At 36.8% G+C, this 15,366-nt stretch overlaps 1 protein-coding gene across 1 annotated transcript in view; it reads left to right on the top strand.

Annotated features, from left to right (window-relative positions):
* The first annotated feature begins 301 nt into the window (after positions 1 to 301).
* The window catches only part of SELE (selectin E), a 48,858-nt gene continuing 33,793 nt past the window's right edge, over positions 302 to 15,366 (top strand). The window contains 1 exon segment of the mRNA XM_051996787.1: positions 302 to 417. Within this exon segment, the coding sequence (XP_051852747.1) occupies positions 302 to 417 (116 nt within the window).

Consider the following 15,366-nt stretch of genomic DNA (forward strand, 5'->3'; position numbering starts at 1 on the left):
AATCAATGCTCATGTCATGGCATTTAGTTCCTAAACTGGTTTTCTTTGGGATATTTTCTACCTAGCTTGCCTTTGTTCCCTTCATTCCCTTCTTCCTTCCCTCGTTTTCTTTTCTCATCCTTATGTATACTCAATACCATTCTTCATTTTTTGACTCTATTGTTTTACTTCACTGGTGTCCTGATCTGTCCTGATCTTATCCCCCTGAGATCCAGGAGATGTTAATTCTAGGAATTAGTCATAGATGAACAACAAAGAAAGAAATGATAAACCTAGAGGAAAGAGGTGTGATCTCCATACGATGCCTTATGACAGAGATCCAGGAGAGTCAACAGGAAACAGCCCTAAGATCGGTGGCAACAGAACTAAACATCCAGGATCAACAATAGAAAAGGTCAAGAAAACACCACGGGAAGAGTATGATGATATTTTTTTCGTGCAAAGAACTTGGAGAAGAAAGGACAAAGGGAAAGTAAGAGACATAAGAATTTGTAGTCAGAGAGATTGGATTAAAGCTCCAGCTCTACTATGTATGCTAATTCACTTCTCTGGATCTTAGTTTTCTCATTTGTAAAATAAGAAGCTTGGATTTAACTGATCTCAGAAGTTCCTTTTAGCTCTAAATCTTATGGTAATAGGACCTTCTTTATACTCAGCTCCAGATTAGGCTGCTATGTAATCAGATAACTCAAGAAGAGTGAGGCTGTTGATGCTATAAGAAAGCCATGAAACCTCTCCCTTTTTTGAAGTTCTTTCAATGAATGATCTATGATCACAGATTGGAGTCACCCTTTTATACTAGAGCTAGAAAAAATGCAGTAAATGTAAAGCTAGAAGTAAATTTAGATGTAGTGTGAGTTCAATCTTATTTTCATGTGAGAAAAATGAGGATGAGATAGACTTAAAGGACTTGCCCGAGGTCATGCAGATAATAAATGAGAAGTTAGATTTGAATTAGGTCCTCTGAGTTCCAAATGAGTGCTCTTTTCACTGAACCACCTTTTCATACTTGGCCTTTTTGGCTCCTTTTGGTTGGAGGGGAGATCCAGAAATCAGGTCCTGCAACAGCAGAGTACTGCACTTGGACTCTGATAGGAAGGCAAAAGTTGCTGATCATATGATGAGGGTAGGAAATAACATTTGCAAAGCCAAAGTGCCTTACTGATACTTGTATGATGTCTCAAGAAATTGAGGAAGGTTTAAAGCACGTTGTGTCGTCTTCCTGTGTTAAATTTATGGGAGGATATGAAAAAGAGTTACACAGAATGAGTAGTTATGGATAAGATAAGATCTACATCATTTGAGGGAACACCTAAATAAATGAATTTACAAATCTATTTGAGTAGCTAAACATTACAGTTTCATGTATGTTATAGAGGAGGTAGAGAGGACAATAAAGAGAAGAAAAATAGGAAAAATCACACAGGTTAGATGATGTTTGTGTGGACCATTTTCTTTGCCTTGCACCTTTATCTGGAATTTAGCCAAGAGGAAGAAGTGGGAATTTCTCTTTATTATCCTCTCAATCTGTCCTGTCCCTCTTCCCCCAATTAAGGAGCACTTATGACATCGTGACATTAAAACACGTTTGCATGAAGCTTGAGAATACAGATACTAAAATAGGCTTAATAGGTTGATTGCAACCAAAATATGGAAAGGTATCCTGTAAAAGCACTTAGTGGAGGAAGACATATGCATGTCCACTTATTCAAAGGTACCAGGGGAATCCTGGCTCTGGAGCTTGTCTTGTGGAAATTCTAAGTGAAGAGGTCCTGAGTTCAAGGTTTTGGACACCAGCCTTCTAGAGAAGGGGTTCTTAACCTGGAGTTCATAGATTTTCAAGAGAGCTATGAGCAAAAAAAAAAAGCATCTTTATTTTCACTAACCTCTAATAGAAATTTAAAATTTCCCTTAATTATGAATTTGGGCAACAAACCATACATTAGGCTTCATCAGACTGCCAAAGAGGTCTATGACCAAAAAAGTCTAAAACTTCCATTCTAGGGGGAGAGGTTCTGATATAACATGCACTTTAGATTATCCCTCTATGTAACTCCAGACAGCATGTGCATTATAAGCACCTTGCACAGTGCATTAGATATTACTATATCAGACATTTCATATTACATCACTAATACATTACAATGTCTAAGTTTGTCTCTTACCACAATGGAAAAGTCAGTGAGGTATTTGTCATGTAATTTATGTTCTTACCTATCTTCTATGTCTCCATAGAATGAGACATTTTCTACCTAGTTCTCTCCCCTTTGTTCCCCTTTTCCTTCCCTCTTTTTCTGACAGAAAGGGGATCACTTGCTCATCAGCCTTCAGTGTATACTTACCTTCTAGGGACAATCTAGATCACAAGGCAGTACTATGATTCTGCAGGAGAGAAATTTTGTTAGAATATCAGTGTTGCCCCACTGACAATGCGAGGCTGAGCTTTATTTAATAACTGATGGGCTATTTGAACAATCTATATTTCTTTATCTGTCAACCAGCTTCTGTTGTTCTATTTACATATTTTGCATTTTATGTAGGATAAAATATAGATTCATTACTTTTAGTGTCTATATAACTGGGAACTCTTTAACTTGTATTTAAGGAAACCAACCCATGAATCTGAGATTTTCCAGGAGCAACTAACTCCAAGTGGAATCAATGAGCCAGAGGGAGAAAATGGTCCTCTTGAGGCTATTATTTAACATTAGAGATGGTCCATAAGTCCTTGGTGGAGCTCTAGGCCATGTGTTGCAATGTTTTGTATGTCATAGGCATTTAATAAAGGTTTGTTGAACTTATTTTTTTTTTTTGCCTAGATCTGGAATATACCTGAGAGAGCTAGTAGATTTTCTGACAGTGGTCATTAGAAAGACATGTAGACCCATGTGAATATGGATTCCATTTCAATTCTTTTGCCAACCTGTATCATTCTTTCTTGCTCTGACAGAATTCAGAAATAGAGAATCATAGCTAGAAAGAGTAGGAAAAATGCTGAAATTTGTATTGGATACTTAGGTTGTGAGTGACATTGGAATATCTTTGATCTAAATGAATAGGCTACAATTTCATTGTAATAGGGAAGGCTTATGTCTCTGCCATGAGAATTTTATTATGCAGATAATTTTGATTATCCTATTGTGAAATTATTTGTATAAAAGTCAACGAAATATATAATAGTGAAGCCAAGAGATCCCCCACTATTCCCCTTTTAAATTTAGAACAATATTTGAAGAGGATTGGATAGAATCTCCTTTCTTTAAACAAAGGAACTAATCACTCCACATCTTAAGTGGCTTCTACCTATCAGCATGAACACCAAAAGAGGAAATCCCACTTATCAAACAGTAATATAGCTTGGAACTCATTGTATCTCTCTTTGCAACTTCTTGCTACCATATTTATGTTTGAGGGTTTCGAAAAGTGAAGGCTGGAGATTTCTAAGGGAACTATTTCTTTGGAATGTACAATTTTGGAATTTTAATAATAATGCACATTTATGCAATTAGCGTATTGTAGCAGCAAGGAGAACTTAGTTTCAAGTTTTATCTCTGACACATACTGGCACATGTTCCCTACATATGTATCTCTACACATATGTTCTCTGGATACCTGCACTCTTCCCATTGGAGTATATTTTTATAGAGGAGGAAGGAGTGTGCCATCCCTCTCCATTTATAGGGAAAATATTTTGTTTTTATCTTTCTTACTATTTCAGCTCATTAATTACCTTTCCTTTGATGTAATCAGATGTCTGGCTGACTGTTAAAGATAAATACATTGATGAGAGATTCTAAGCTATAGTTTTAGGGAATTCAGAGCCATATATAACCTGAAATAAGTGGTCCCTGGGGGATCATCGCAGTAAATGGGGTTTGTGTGAATAAAATCTTATAGCTGGGCTAAAAAAAAAAAACTGGACATATAGAAGATAGGAAAGAACATAATTTACATGACAAATACCTGAAGGTTTCACTATAAGGTATTTTTTTTGTTTGTTTGATTTGCTAGGCAATTGAGGTTTAGCTGCTTGCCCAAGGTCACACAGCTAGTAAGTGTCAAGTGACTGAGGCAGATAGGGACTTTCTGATTCCAGGGTCAATCCTCTATCCATTGAGTCCTAGAACTATACGCTCTTTCAGGTCAACAGTGTGGCCTGTCAGGCAATAATAATTTATACAATTTTAGTTTGCTTTAACAGACCTATAGGGTCTATATATAACATAGATGATCCTATGTTACATATAATCAAATATAAGGTAGAAAATGCTGGTTGGGGAAGAGCAAAGGAAGGACTTGTACAAAATACTCTTGGAAATTCTGAGATGGGAACACAACTGTGGAGGATTAAGAGGCTTCACCCCTCCCAAAAATTGTGGCACCTGAGCTGAAACTCTTTCCCCAGTACACAAACCTTCAAAAGATGAAAGGCAGAGGTGATAAGAAGCAGTAAGTGTCTTGTACCAAAAATGCACATGGAGGCTGGAGAGAACATTGAGTTCAGGGGAATGGTTAGCAATCCAGTGTGGCTGTAATATAGGAGAAAGAAGAGGAGTAATGTGAAATGTGACTGGTAAGGTGGGTTGGAGTCAGGTTTGGAAGGCCTTATAAGTAAGGTTAAGCAATTTAGATTTTATTCTATAAGCATTAAGGTGTCAGTGTAAGTCACTGAACAAGAGAATGATATGATTAAACCAGTTTTTAAGGGAGATTGTCATGGCAATTGCCTGAAGGATAGATTGGAGATTGACTGGAGGCAGGGAGACAAGTGAGAAAGCTATAACAATAGTCAAGTAGAGATGAAAGTCTGAAGTAGGGTGGGAGTCATGTGGATGGAAGAATGGTAAATGAAAGACATCTTGGGGAAAAAAATGGACAAAACTTGCCTTTTTATACAAAAGTTCTCTCTCATTAGGTTGTAAGCTCCTTGAAGGTAGGGACTGCTTTTTAAAATTTGAATTTGGCATAGTGCCTGGCCCATTTAAAATGTCCATAGGTACTTGAGATAATTGAGGGAAAGGTTTGGAGTCAGAAAATCTGGGTGCAAGTCTAATTTGCCCCAACTTCCTTGAATTTATTTTGCATATGTATAATCATATACATGTTGTTTCAATCATCATTTTTGTGTCTTCAGCACCTGGCACAGTGCTTGGTGCATGATAGGGTCTTGAAAAATACTTGCTAAAAGCTGAGTGGCAGCAGAGAGAAGGACCTGGAGTCAGGAAGATTCAACTTTTTGAATTCAAATGTTGACTAAAATACTTCCTAGCTGTGTGATCTCAGGCAAGTCGCTTAAATCTGTTTGCCTCGGTTTCCCCATCCTGTAAAGTGAGCCAGAGAAGAAGTTGGCAAATCATTTTTGCTAAGAAAATCCCAGAGAAGGTAACAGAGAGACAGATATGACTGAACTGACTGAACAACAGCAAAAACAGTTATTGACTAGGAAAAGAGCAGTGAGCTTCAAGTCCAGCCTCTGTTCCTAGTTACTACAGTGTAACCTTAGGCAAGTTGATTACTCTTTCTAGTCTTTTTTTCTTTCTATATAAAATGAGGGATTTGTATGAGAGACCTCTATGTAATCTCTCTAGCCTTAAATCCATGAAATTATGAAACTATTCTTGTGAAAAGTTTCAAAACTGGTCAGAAATAAAAATTAGTTCAATGCACTTGAAATAAAGCCTCTACATTTAATGACCAGAGAGAGAAATATTTTCTTCAAAGAGGTTTTATAACTCTATGTTCCTAGAGAATATGACAATCAATTTTGTGGTCATAAGATAAAAAAAAAATCCATGTTGAATAAAATTCCTCCATTTGGTACCTTGGAGTTTGTCACAAAAGGTGTGCCAGGCTAAGTGTGGGATTGTCCTCCACAAGTGGGAGATGCTATTATTCTTTGTTCTCCAAGAGGACCATAATATCAGGGTGGTGCAGCCAAGATATGCTAGTGAATTGGATTTAAATAAGGGTGAGCTGTGCAAGGTCATCAGTCTCACTTTCTCCTCCAGAGTCATCTGGGTCCAGTGGCAAAATCTAGATCAAAAAGACTGGAGATGGCCAGTATGTGGTATTGTGGGAAATAAGGGCTTATGAAACTTAGATTGATTATCTCTAGATGAGAATCAGAGAGAATCAGAATAGTGTTATAGGAAATATAAACCTATGCCCTATTTCACTTAGAAGTCAAGGAGCAGAAATGGAAAGCACCATATCCATGTGGCATTTGCCTGGAAAGTCCTTGATGAGCCCCACCCACATTTTGCCTAGTCACTGATGAGTGTTGTCTGGTTACGATGGCAATTAAAACATATGAAAAAAATGCCAGTGTTATTTCTATAAAATTCACCAAACATCTCACTGTTATTGACAGATCCTTGGAAACAGTCTGGACTTAGCTAATTCCAAGAATCCAAGTGGACCTTTGAACTTTCAAAATGATTTAGAGATTTAGAGATTATTGACATACACAGGAAGCAGCTAATACAGCCACTGGAACCCTAATTATTTTTCATTAGAAATGTGTCAGGAAATACAGAACACATTTGCAAGCTAATAACTAGGCACAATTTCCCTAGTATTCTTCCAGTATCCTTTTTTTTATGTTTCACTGACATGAACTTTTGAAGAAGACTCCCTACCATTAATGGTGTGTTCTTTAAGTCACTTAACCTATTTGCCTGCTTCAAGTATAAAATGGGGATAATAATATCTATGTTAGGGGTATTGATAGGATTACATGAGATAATATTCCCACAGTATAAAATTTAGCATAGTATCTGGTACATAGTAGGCATGAAATAAATAAATATTTCCTTTTTTTTTTTTTTTGCAAAATATCCTGCCTGAGCAAATCATTCATAGATGTAATCAACAAATGGTTTAACACATTGACCAATGATTTAGATATAGGCATAGATGATAGAACTGGAAAAGTTATCTAGCACACAATGTAATAGAATTTTGTATTCAAAAAGTTCATCAATTAACTAAAGTATAGGGCTGAATTTAAGAAGATGAATTTTAATAGAGGTAAGAAGTCTTACACTTGGGTATAACACAAACACTCAATTTCAGAAGTACCAGATGGGAAAGGAATGACCAAACAATGATTCGTATGAGGATCTATAAATTTAAAAGATTGCAATCTCAGTGTGAGTCAGTTTTGTGGTAGTCAAGAAGGTCTATGGCAATCAGGAAGGCCAATGGGATTTGGGGCTTTATCAAGAGAAGCCTAGAATCTAGGAATTAGATTATAGTACTCTGGAAGAGTCAGACTACATCTGGAATTTTCTGTTTAATTCTGTGCACTGTCTTTTAGAATGGGTGTTAGTAACCTGGAGAATGGACAAATACAATGGCAAAAGGTCTTGATTTCATATCATTTGAGGCTTAATTGAAGGAATTAGGAATATTTACCCTGGAGAAGAGAAGATTCTGGGAGAAAAAGATGTCTCTGATTTCATGGACTTATATTTTACCAGGAAATATGCTGGTGTTCCAGAAACAATGCAAAGACAGTAGTTCCAAAGATCTAAAACAGTATATAATTAAACACTAAATGCATAGTATAGGAATAGTACTATGGTGAGCTCTTCATCCTCAAAAATGTTCCTGTAGAATCTGGATGATCAGCTATCAAGGATGTCATACTGCTGTAATGGGCTATAGATTGGAATAGGTAACTGCTCCTCCACCCCAGTCCCAGGCAAGATCCCTTCTATGTTTCTTTGTTCCTTTGAAATTAGAAGATAGATCAGAAAAGATTTCCCAGAGGAGGTAGACATTTAAAATATGGATCAAAGACAATGATAATAATCAATAACAATGATAACAAAATAATACCTAGCATATATTTAGTGTTTTCTGGGTTACATGAGTATAAGCCATACTTTAACAAATATATCTTAATGGATTTTCATAGCAAACATGTGAGATTTTAGTGTAACCACCATGATTCCCATTTTATTAATGAGAAAATATGTTCATAGAAGTTTAAAAATCTAATATAAGATTGCACAGCTAAAAAATGGCAGATTCAGTACCAAAAACCTAGGTCTTCAGATTCCAATCCAATTCTTTCCATTCTATCACACTCTAAAAGAATGAAGGAATTCTAGGCCAGGAGTGAGGGTGGGAAGAGAATATGAACAAAGATATTTAGGGAACAGCAAACCAATTGGCATTGTTGGAATGAAGTTTTGTGTGGTGCTCCTATGTAGGGCAATGTTGGAAAAATAACTTGAGGCCTAATTTTGAAGTCTTAAATGGCTGAGTTAAATGATTCAGATTCCTTCTCCTCCATCTCCCTGACTTTCTCCCTTTCTCCATTTCCTTCTCCTTTCCTATCTCCCCTCCTGCCTCTTCTGCTTCTTCTCTCCTCCCCTTCCTTCCTTCTTCTCTCTTCCCCTTCTTCCCTTTTCCCTTCCTTTCTTTTCCTCCTCTCCCCTTTCCAGCAGAGGAGAACTAGTGATGGTTTTTGAATAGGAGAATGACATGGTGAAAACAGCATTTAATCTGGCGGCTCAGTCATACAACATGGCAGATGGGTTAGAGAAGGAAGGCTCCCAGGGTAATAGGAACAATAAAGAAACTATGTAGTGATCTTATTAGTGAGCTAGTGAAGATCTGGACTTGTGTGCTGCTGATAGAAACAAAAATGTATGACACATTATAAAGGAAGAACCTATAAGATCTGGTGTTTGGATGAAGAGAAAAGAAAAAAAAGAGACTTCAGGAATTAGTGATGAGGAAGATTGTAGAGTTACAGAATCAAAGTATTTCAGATTTAGAAGAGACTCAGTGACCACTTCAGTAACCCATGCCTGAAAAAAATATTTCTTTTATAACATATATAAAAGTGATCAACCCAAAATAGCATGAAGACCATTAGTGAAGGAGAAAACATTTCTTCCTGAGTCAGCCTATTCCACTATTACATAGCTTTGGTAGGAAAATTTTTATATCTTGTCATGCTCCAGTTCTCTTCTTATGCTAGAAGATCTCTCAGCTTCTTGCATTTCTCTCTGGGCCCCTGCTCCTGACTCTCTGGACTTCTTTGCCATTCCCCTGACACCTTTTAAACCTGAATGTCTCCTTTACCACCAAACTCCAACAGCCTTCTCCTGCTAAAGTAAGTTTTTGTTAGAGAGGGAGACAAGAAGATAGAAGAGAATTAGGAAGAAAGGGAAGGGGGAGAGGAGAGAAATGACATATGAAAACCACCAGAAATTGATAGACAGCTGTGGATTAAACTAATTAATTTAATTACAGAGGCCAGAGCCCCTACCCCAGTATTTTGTTCCCAGTGGTATTTAATAACTGCCTATTGGATGAATGAATACTTCTAGGCAAACATATCTATCTGATTTTGTTTAGCCCCAATATCAATGTAATATAACCTTGAAACCAAACCCCAACCAGCTCCCTGGAAAATCTGGTTAGCAATGCCTATTGTCTCAAGTTCCTAGTTGAGCCCACATTGTAATCATTTCTCAAAAGAGACACAAAACAGTTCTAAAGTTTCATGAGGAGTCTGATTCTACCTTTTCCTCCCTTAATCTTCTTATTCCAGATCTTCAGGCAAGAATTGAAAAAGAGGTACCATGTTAGTTGAGGATGAGTCCCTCCTGAGTTGCAATCACATTCTGTCAATTTAATTAATCAAAAATAAAGATCCTGCCCTACAGTGAGAAAGAAATGGAATTAGAAATAGTCTCCTTGATGACATTGGAGAGAAGACACTTTTCCTACCACCTTTCCTGCCAAGGAACTGATTCCATTGTTCCTAACTGTGTAATTCATTAGTATGCCCAATTCTCTGTCTCAAAGTCTGGTAGGATAGCCAAAAAGGTTAATGTAGCTCATATGTCTGGTCCTCAGAGAACAAGCTCTGTCATTCCTTGGTGTGATTAGTACTGAGGAAGCCTGCAAACAAAAGAAAAAAAATCCCCTGTTAAAAGTAATGTTGACTTTGTTTGCACCATAACACCAGGGCTAATGGGCGAGGTCCCCTTTGGTGAGATCAAAACCTATAATTTTAGTAAACCAGGGGATTCTCATCAGGGAATGTTGCTGATGTTGCTGATAGGAACTCCACTAAGGAAGATCAGTAATTCACCTTTAATTTACAGTTTTAGAAATGTCTTGGATGATATTAGGAGACTAAATGAAATAACTAAAGGAATAATGAATAGAACACTGGACCTAGAGCCAGGAAAACTTTGGGTTAAAATTCGGTCTTGGATATTTACTAGCTGTGTAACACTGGGTGAATCAATTAATGTCTTAATTCCCTAGCTGTAAAATGGGGTTAATAGCACCTATTTCTCAGGAATGTTGTGTGGACACATGAAATAATATTTGTGAAATGTTTTGCAAACTTTAAAGTGCTTTGTAAATGGTAACTATTATTGTTCATAATTTATTATTGAAAATAATAATTATTACCTTATGATGCTTATAGCCACATAGATAATAAACTTCAGAGGCAAGACTTGAACTCATATTTTCCCTGATTCCAAAGTCATATTCCGCTGGTAATTGTACAGAACTAAGTAAAATAAAGCATGTTCATTCATTCCATGAACATTATTTGTGATTAGGTACCTACTATGCATAATTTATTGGGCTAGATGTTGGGATTCATTTTATTTCTATATTTTATTTTTTAATAACTTTTTATTGACAGAGCCCATGCCAGGGTAATTTTTTACAACATTATCCCTTACACTCACTTCTGTTCTGATTTTTCCCCTCTCTCCCTCTACCCCCTCCCTCAGATGGCAAGCAGTCCTTTACATGTTAAATAGGTTACAGTATATCCTAGATACAATATATGTGTGCAGAACCGAACAGTTCTCTTGTTGCACAGGGAGGATTCATTTTAAAAGTTGGAACCAGTTATTTTATTGATATGGGATGATTCTCTTTCCATTAGTTTGGACTGACAGCCTATCTGTAATATATAATCTTAGATAGTTTCTGGGTCAATGCTGGCCAAATGACAATGAAAACAAAATAACAATCTGCTATTTCATGAGTACTCTAATTGAAAAGGCAATGTAAGGCAGAATCACTGAACTTGAGACTGGGATAGAAATTCAGTAGCATTTGGTTAAACATAGCTTGGGCAAAAAAAAAAAAAAAAAGAATTTCTGACAAGTAACCATGCAGTTTTTGATGACCTCCAATAAGGAGGAAACCATGACTTTTTGAGGCAATTCATTTCTACTTTTTTCTTTTATGGTTCTGGGAGATAGAGCCAAAATGGCATGGTGCAGCAGAGCCAAGATGGCAAAGAGTAGACAGGATTTTTGCCTGAACTCTTCTGGCTTCTCTTATAATCAACACTAGATCACATCTAGTTCAAAATGGATTTTGAAGTGAAAGAATCCATAAATATTTGGAAAATAACTGATTTCCAGCAGAAGATATCTTGGAAGGACGTTAGGAAAGGTCTGTCTCAATTGGGCAGGGGAGATATGGCCTAGTGCAGACACAGCATGGGGAATTCCAAGGCAGAGAGGCCCCCATGTCAGGAATATAGTAGAAGGCTCTTAATCAAAATACAGCAGCATTGATTACTCTGTCCTATTTCAGAAAGCCAGTGGATCAGCAGACTAGGTCTGAGACTTCCAATGCAACTTAAGAAATTGCCCCCAAACTCTAGCATAAAAGATGGGGGCTTGACCAGGTCCATACAGTATAGAGAGGAAGCTGGCAGTACCACTAGCCCTGTTGCCCTATAGAAGAAACTTGGGGATAATCTCTCCTGTTCTCTAGGAACAGATCTCAACCTTTAAAAATGAGCAAAAAAGAATTCTGACCAAAGAGAGTTTTTGTGGAGACCTAAACCCTGAGGATACTAAAGCAAAATGCTTCCAGATAGGGGAATATGAATTAGTCTCCAACTCAAAAGGCTCTCTTGGAAGAATTCAAAAAGGATCTTAAAAGAGACTTGACTCCTTTGGACTCATGTCCTCATCAATAAAATGGGGACCCTAAGAATTTCTTCTAACTACATTACAGGGTTGTGAGGATCAAATGAGTACATGAAAATGTTTGGAAAACTTTTTATAAGGGGTTTTATAAATGTAAGGTAGTATCATATCAGACAAGAGTTATAGATGCAACTGGAATAGTAGATAAAAGATAGGCCCTGGAATTAAGGGAACTTAAGTTTGACACGTGTTAACTATGTAACCTTGGGCCACTTAACCTCTATCTACTTCTGTCTTCTCATCTGTAAAATGGGGGGAATAATTACACCTACTTCTCAAGGTTTTTTGAGGATAAAATTAAATAATATTTAAAATATCTAAAATTTGCTTTGCAAACCTTAAAGCACTAGATAAAGGCCAACTATTATTATTATGGAAAAAGAAATAGACTTGGGTTAAAATTCTGATTCTAACACTTAATATCAATAGGTATCAACCTCTGAACTGTTAAACTATCTCTTTGAATTGCTGTAGTGAAACATTTGGTAAATAAATGTAAGTTATTAAGACTTTAGAAAAAAAATACACTAGTTTGTTTATAATTACCTTGGAGCTTATTCATGAACTGGAAGGGAGATGGAAGAAAGAAATAAATTTCAGGTATAGGATCTGCCAGACCTGAGGAAGGGTAATGCTTGAGAATCATTGTAGGCATTGGGCATGTAGTCTAATTTAGGAATGAGGCAAGGGGAAGAACAAGAGTCAGAAAAATAGGTACTATGGATACTACATAGGAAATGTAGCTAATTCAATTAGCTTTCAAAGCAGGGGAATACCAATGAACCTTAGGCAATAACAAAATGTTCCTTGAATATCTGATCTATACTTAGGCAATATGTTCAGGGCTACAATGGGAGGAGAGCTGCAAAAGAAACCTAAAGTATAATTTCTGCCCCCCCACCCCCAGTGCACTTTAGATTTATGTACATTAACTGTTGAAGAGTGGTATTAGATATTTTGTAAGAAAGTGCTATCTTATTCACTATATAATCTCCCCCCCCAGCATACAATACAGGTAACTTTGTCATTTCATCTTATTGGGATGTGATAAATGCTATCAGGGTGTATAGCTTTTTTTGATTTAATGTAGATTTAATGCAGCTAGTGGCTCAATCAATAGTGCAACCTAAAATCAGAAATACTAATTTTCATGAGTTCAAATTCAACCACAGATGCTTATTAGTTGTGTGGTTCTGGTCAAGTCATTTAACCTTGTTTGCCTCCATTTCCTCATCTATAAAACAAACTATAGAAGAAAAATGGCTAAACCATTCTAGTAACTTTGCTAAGAAAACCCTAAATGAGACTGTGTGAAGAATCAGATATAATTGAACAACAGCCATTTACACTTTTGTCAAGTCCTCCCCAATCATCCCAAATCACCCCAATTACTAGAATAGCTGCTAGCAATCAAAGCATCCAAAATTACTTTTGAAGTGGTGGTGACCACCACCAATACATTATCTTGTATTTACTTATCTATCTATAGTCTCCCTTTCAGGCTCCCCTATAGAGGGCTAGAACTCTGGAAAAGTATACTTGAAACAAGGATACTTGTAACGAGGTGTTAACTCAGGGGAATTGATGAGATGATGGTTCTCTAATATACATATTCTTAGTACTTATCATGGTGATGTAATGGTTCTCTAGTTCACACATATTTAGTATGCTGTAATGATGTAATTGTAATAGGGTATTTAAGGGCTGAGGACTGGAAATGAGACATTCCATTTTTGACCATTTTGCTTGTGGCTCACCTATCTTCATCACTTCTCCACCTAAAGACCAAGGCCCTTCAGAAGGACCTCCAAGAAAGCTAGCCTGAGCATTACAGCCAGTTTTTGCTGCAAGGGTGCATCCATGAAATTTTAATTTGTTTCCCCCAGCATGATGTCTGTGTAGTTACCCTTCTTTGCTATCCTTTGGTGAACCTATGTTACCATATATCAGTACCCCCCTAAGTGGGCTTTTTTGCATGCATTCTGAGGAGTTGAATGTGCAGTTTCACCTCAACTTTAAGACCTCTATATATTAACAAACCCATTCTATAATCTCAACATTATCTTATCATTAATCAGCACCATTTGCTACATAAAAATTCTTATCTTGCTTTGATGGATAGCTGACTTTTTTAGGGAGATTGGTCTGCTTACATAGTATGTAAGTTTGGGTTTGAGACTGTCTAAACCTGAATTCTTTCCGAGGCAATTCTTTTAGGTATGACACATACCTGATACTGCAACAGATCCACTCCAGAAGTTGCAGCTCAAAGAATCTCCTGAGCCATTTTTGCCAGCTGCAACTTCATTTTTTTCTTTTTTGTTCTTTTTTAGCTTTTTCTCTCTTTTAACTTATAATAATTAAACTATTGAATTGAAACAAAAATTCTCAGAATGATTAAAGTACCTCAAATTTCTCTCATTCTCCCAAAAAGGGATAGGAGCCTGCATTACCCATTCCTATTCTCAATATATTGAAAAAATCTGTGGGACAAATCCCTCAAAAATTCATTAAGATGTCCTTAGTAATAACAAAAAATTCTAAAAAGTTCACACAATACTTAACATACATCTTAAACATTAATTGCTGCATTCTAAATTGATTCATTCTTTCAAGGCCACTATAGAGAAACCTTGTTACATCATTACTAATCTGTGCTATATTACTATGTGCTTGCATAATACCTCCCATGCTGATGGATTTATGTATACCTATTTCAAGTAAGACCCTTCAATCCAGAGGAAACCTGCTAACAATATCTGGTTTGATGTTCTCATCTTCCTGAGAAATCAGGGAGGGAGGGATCACTTCTTTTTTGATGTTTTCACCTCCCTTCCTGAGAAGTCGGGGAGGGCCACGTGACTACCTGAGTTCTAAAACAAAAGAAAACGGGAGATGTAGAGAGTGATTTCAACTCTGGAGAAGTATACTTGAAACAAGGATACTTACAAGGTGTTAACTCAGTGGAATTGATGAGATGATGGTTATCCAATATATACATATTTAGTACTTAGCATGGTGATGTAATGGTTCTCTAGTTCACACATATTCAGTATGCTGTAATGAGTAATTATAATAAGGTATTTAAGGGTAACTGAGAAGGACTGGAAAAGACATTCCATTTTTTGACCAGCCTCGTGGTGGCTGTTCTGCCTTCATCACTTCTCTACTAAGACCACGGACTGGGGCTGATCCCCAGGACCTCCAGAAAGCTCTCCACTTCTCTGTCCCTCCTCTCAAGAGAATGTAAGCACTTTGAAGATAGGAATGATTTTCATTGTTATCTTTATATTTCTAGCAGGGCTAGACACATGGTAGGTGCTTAGTAAATTTTTGGAGAATTGAAGAGATTTCTTGCTTCTGTCAT

The sequence above is a fragment of the Antechinus flavipes genome, chromosome 4, assembly GCF_016432865.1.
Source record: "Antechinus flavipes isolate AdamAnt ecotype Samford, QLD, Australia chromosome 4, AdamAnt_v2, whole genome shotgun sequence".
NCBI classification, from domain to species: Eukaryota; Metazoa; Chordata; class Mammalia; order Dasyuromorphia; family Dasyuridae; genus Antechinus; species Antechinus flavipes.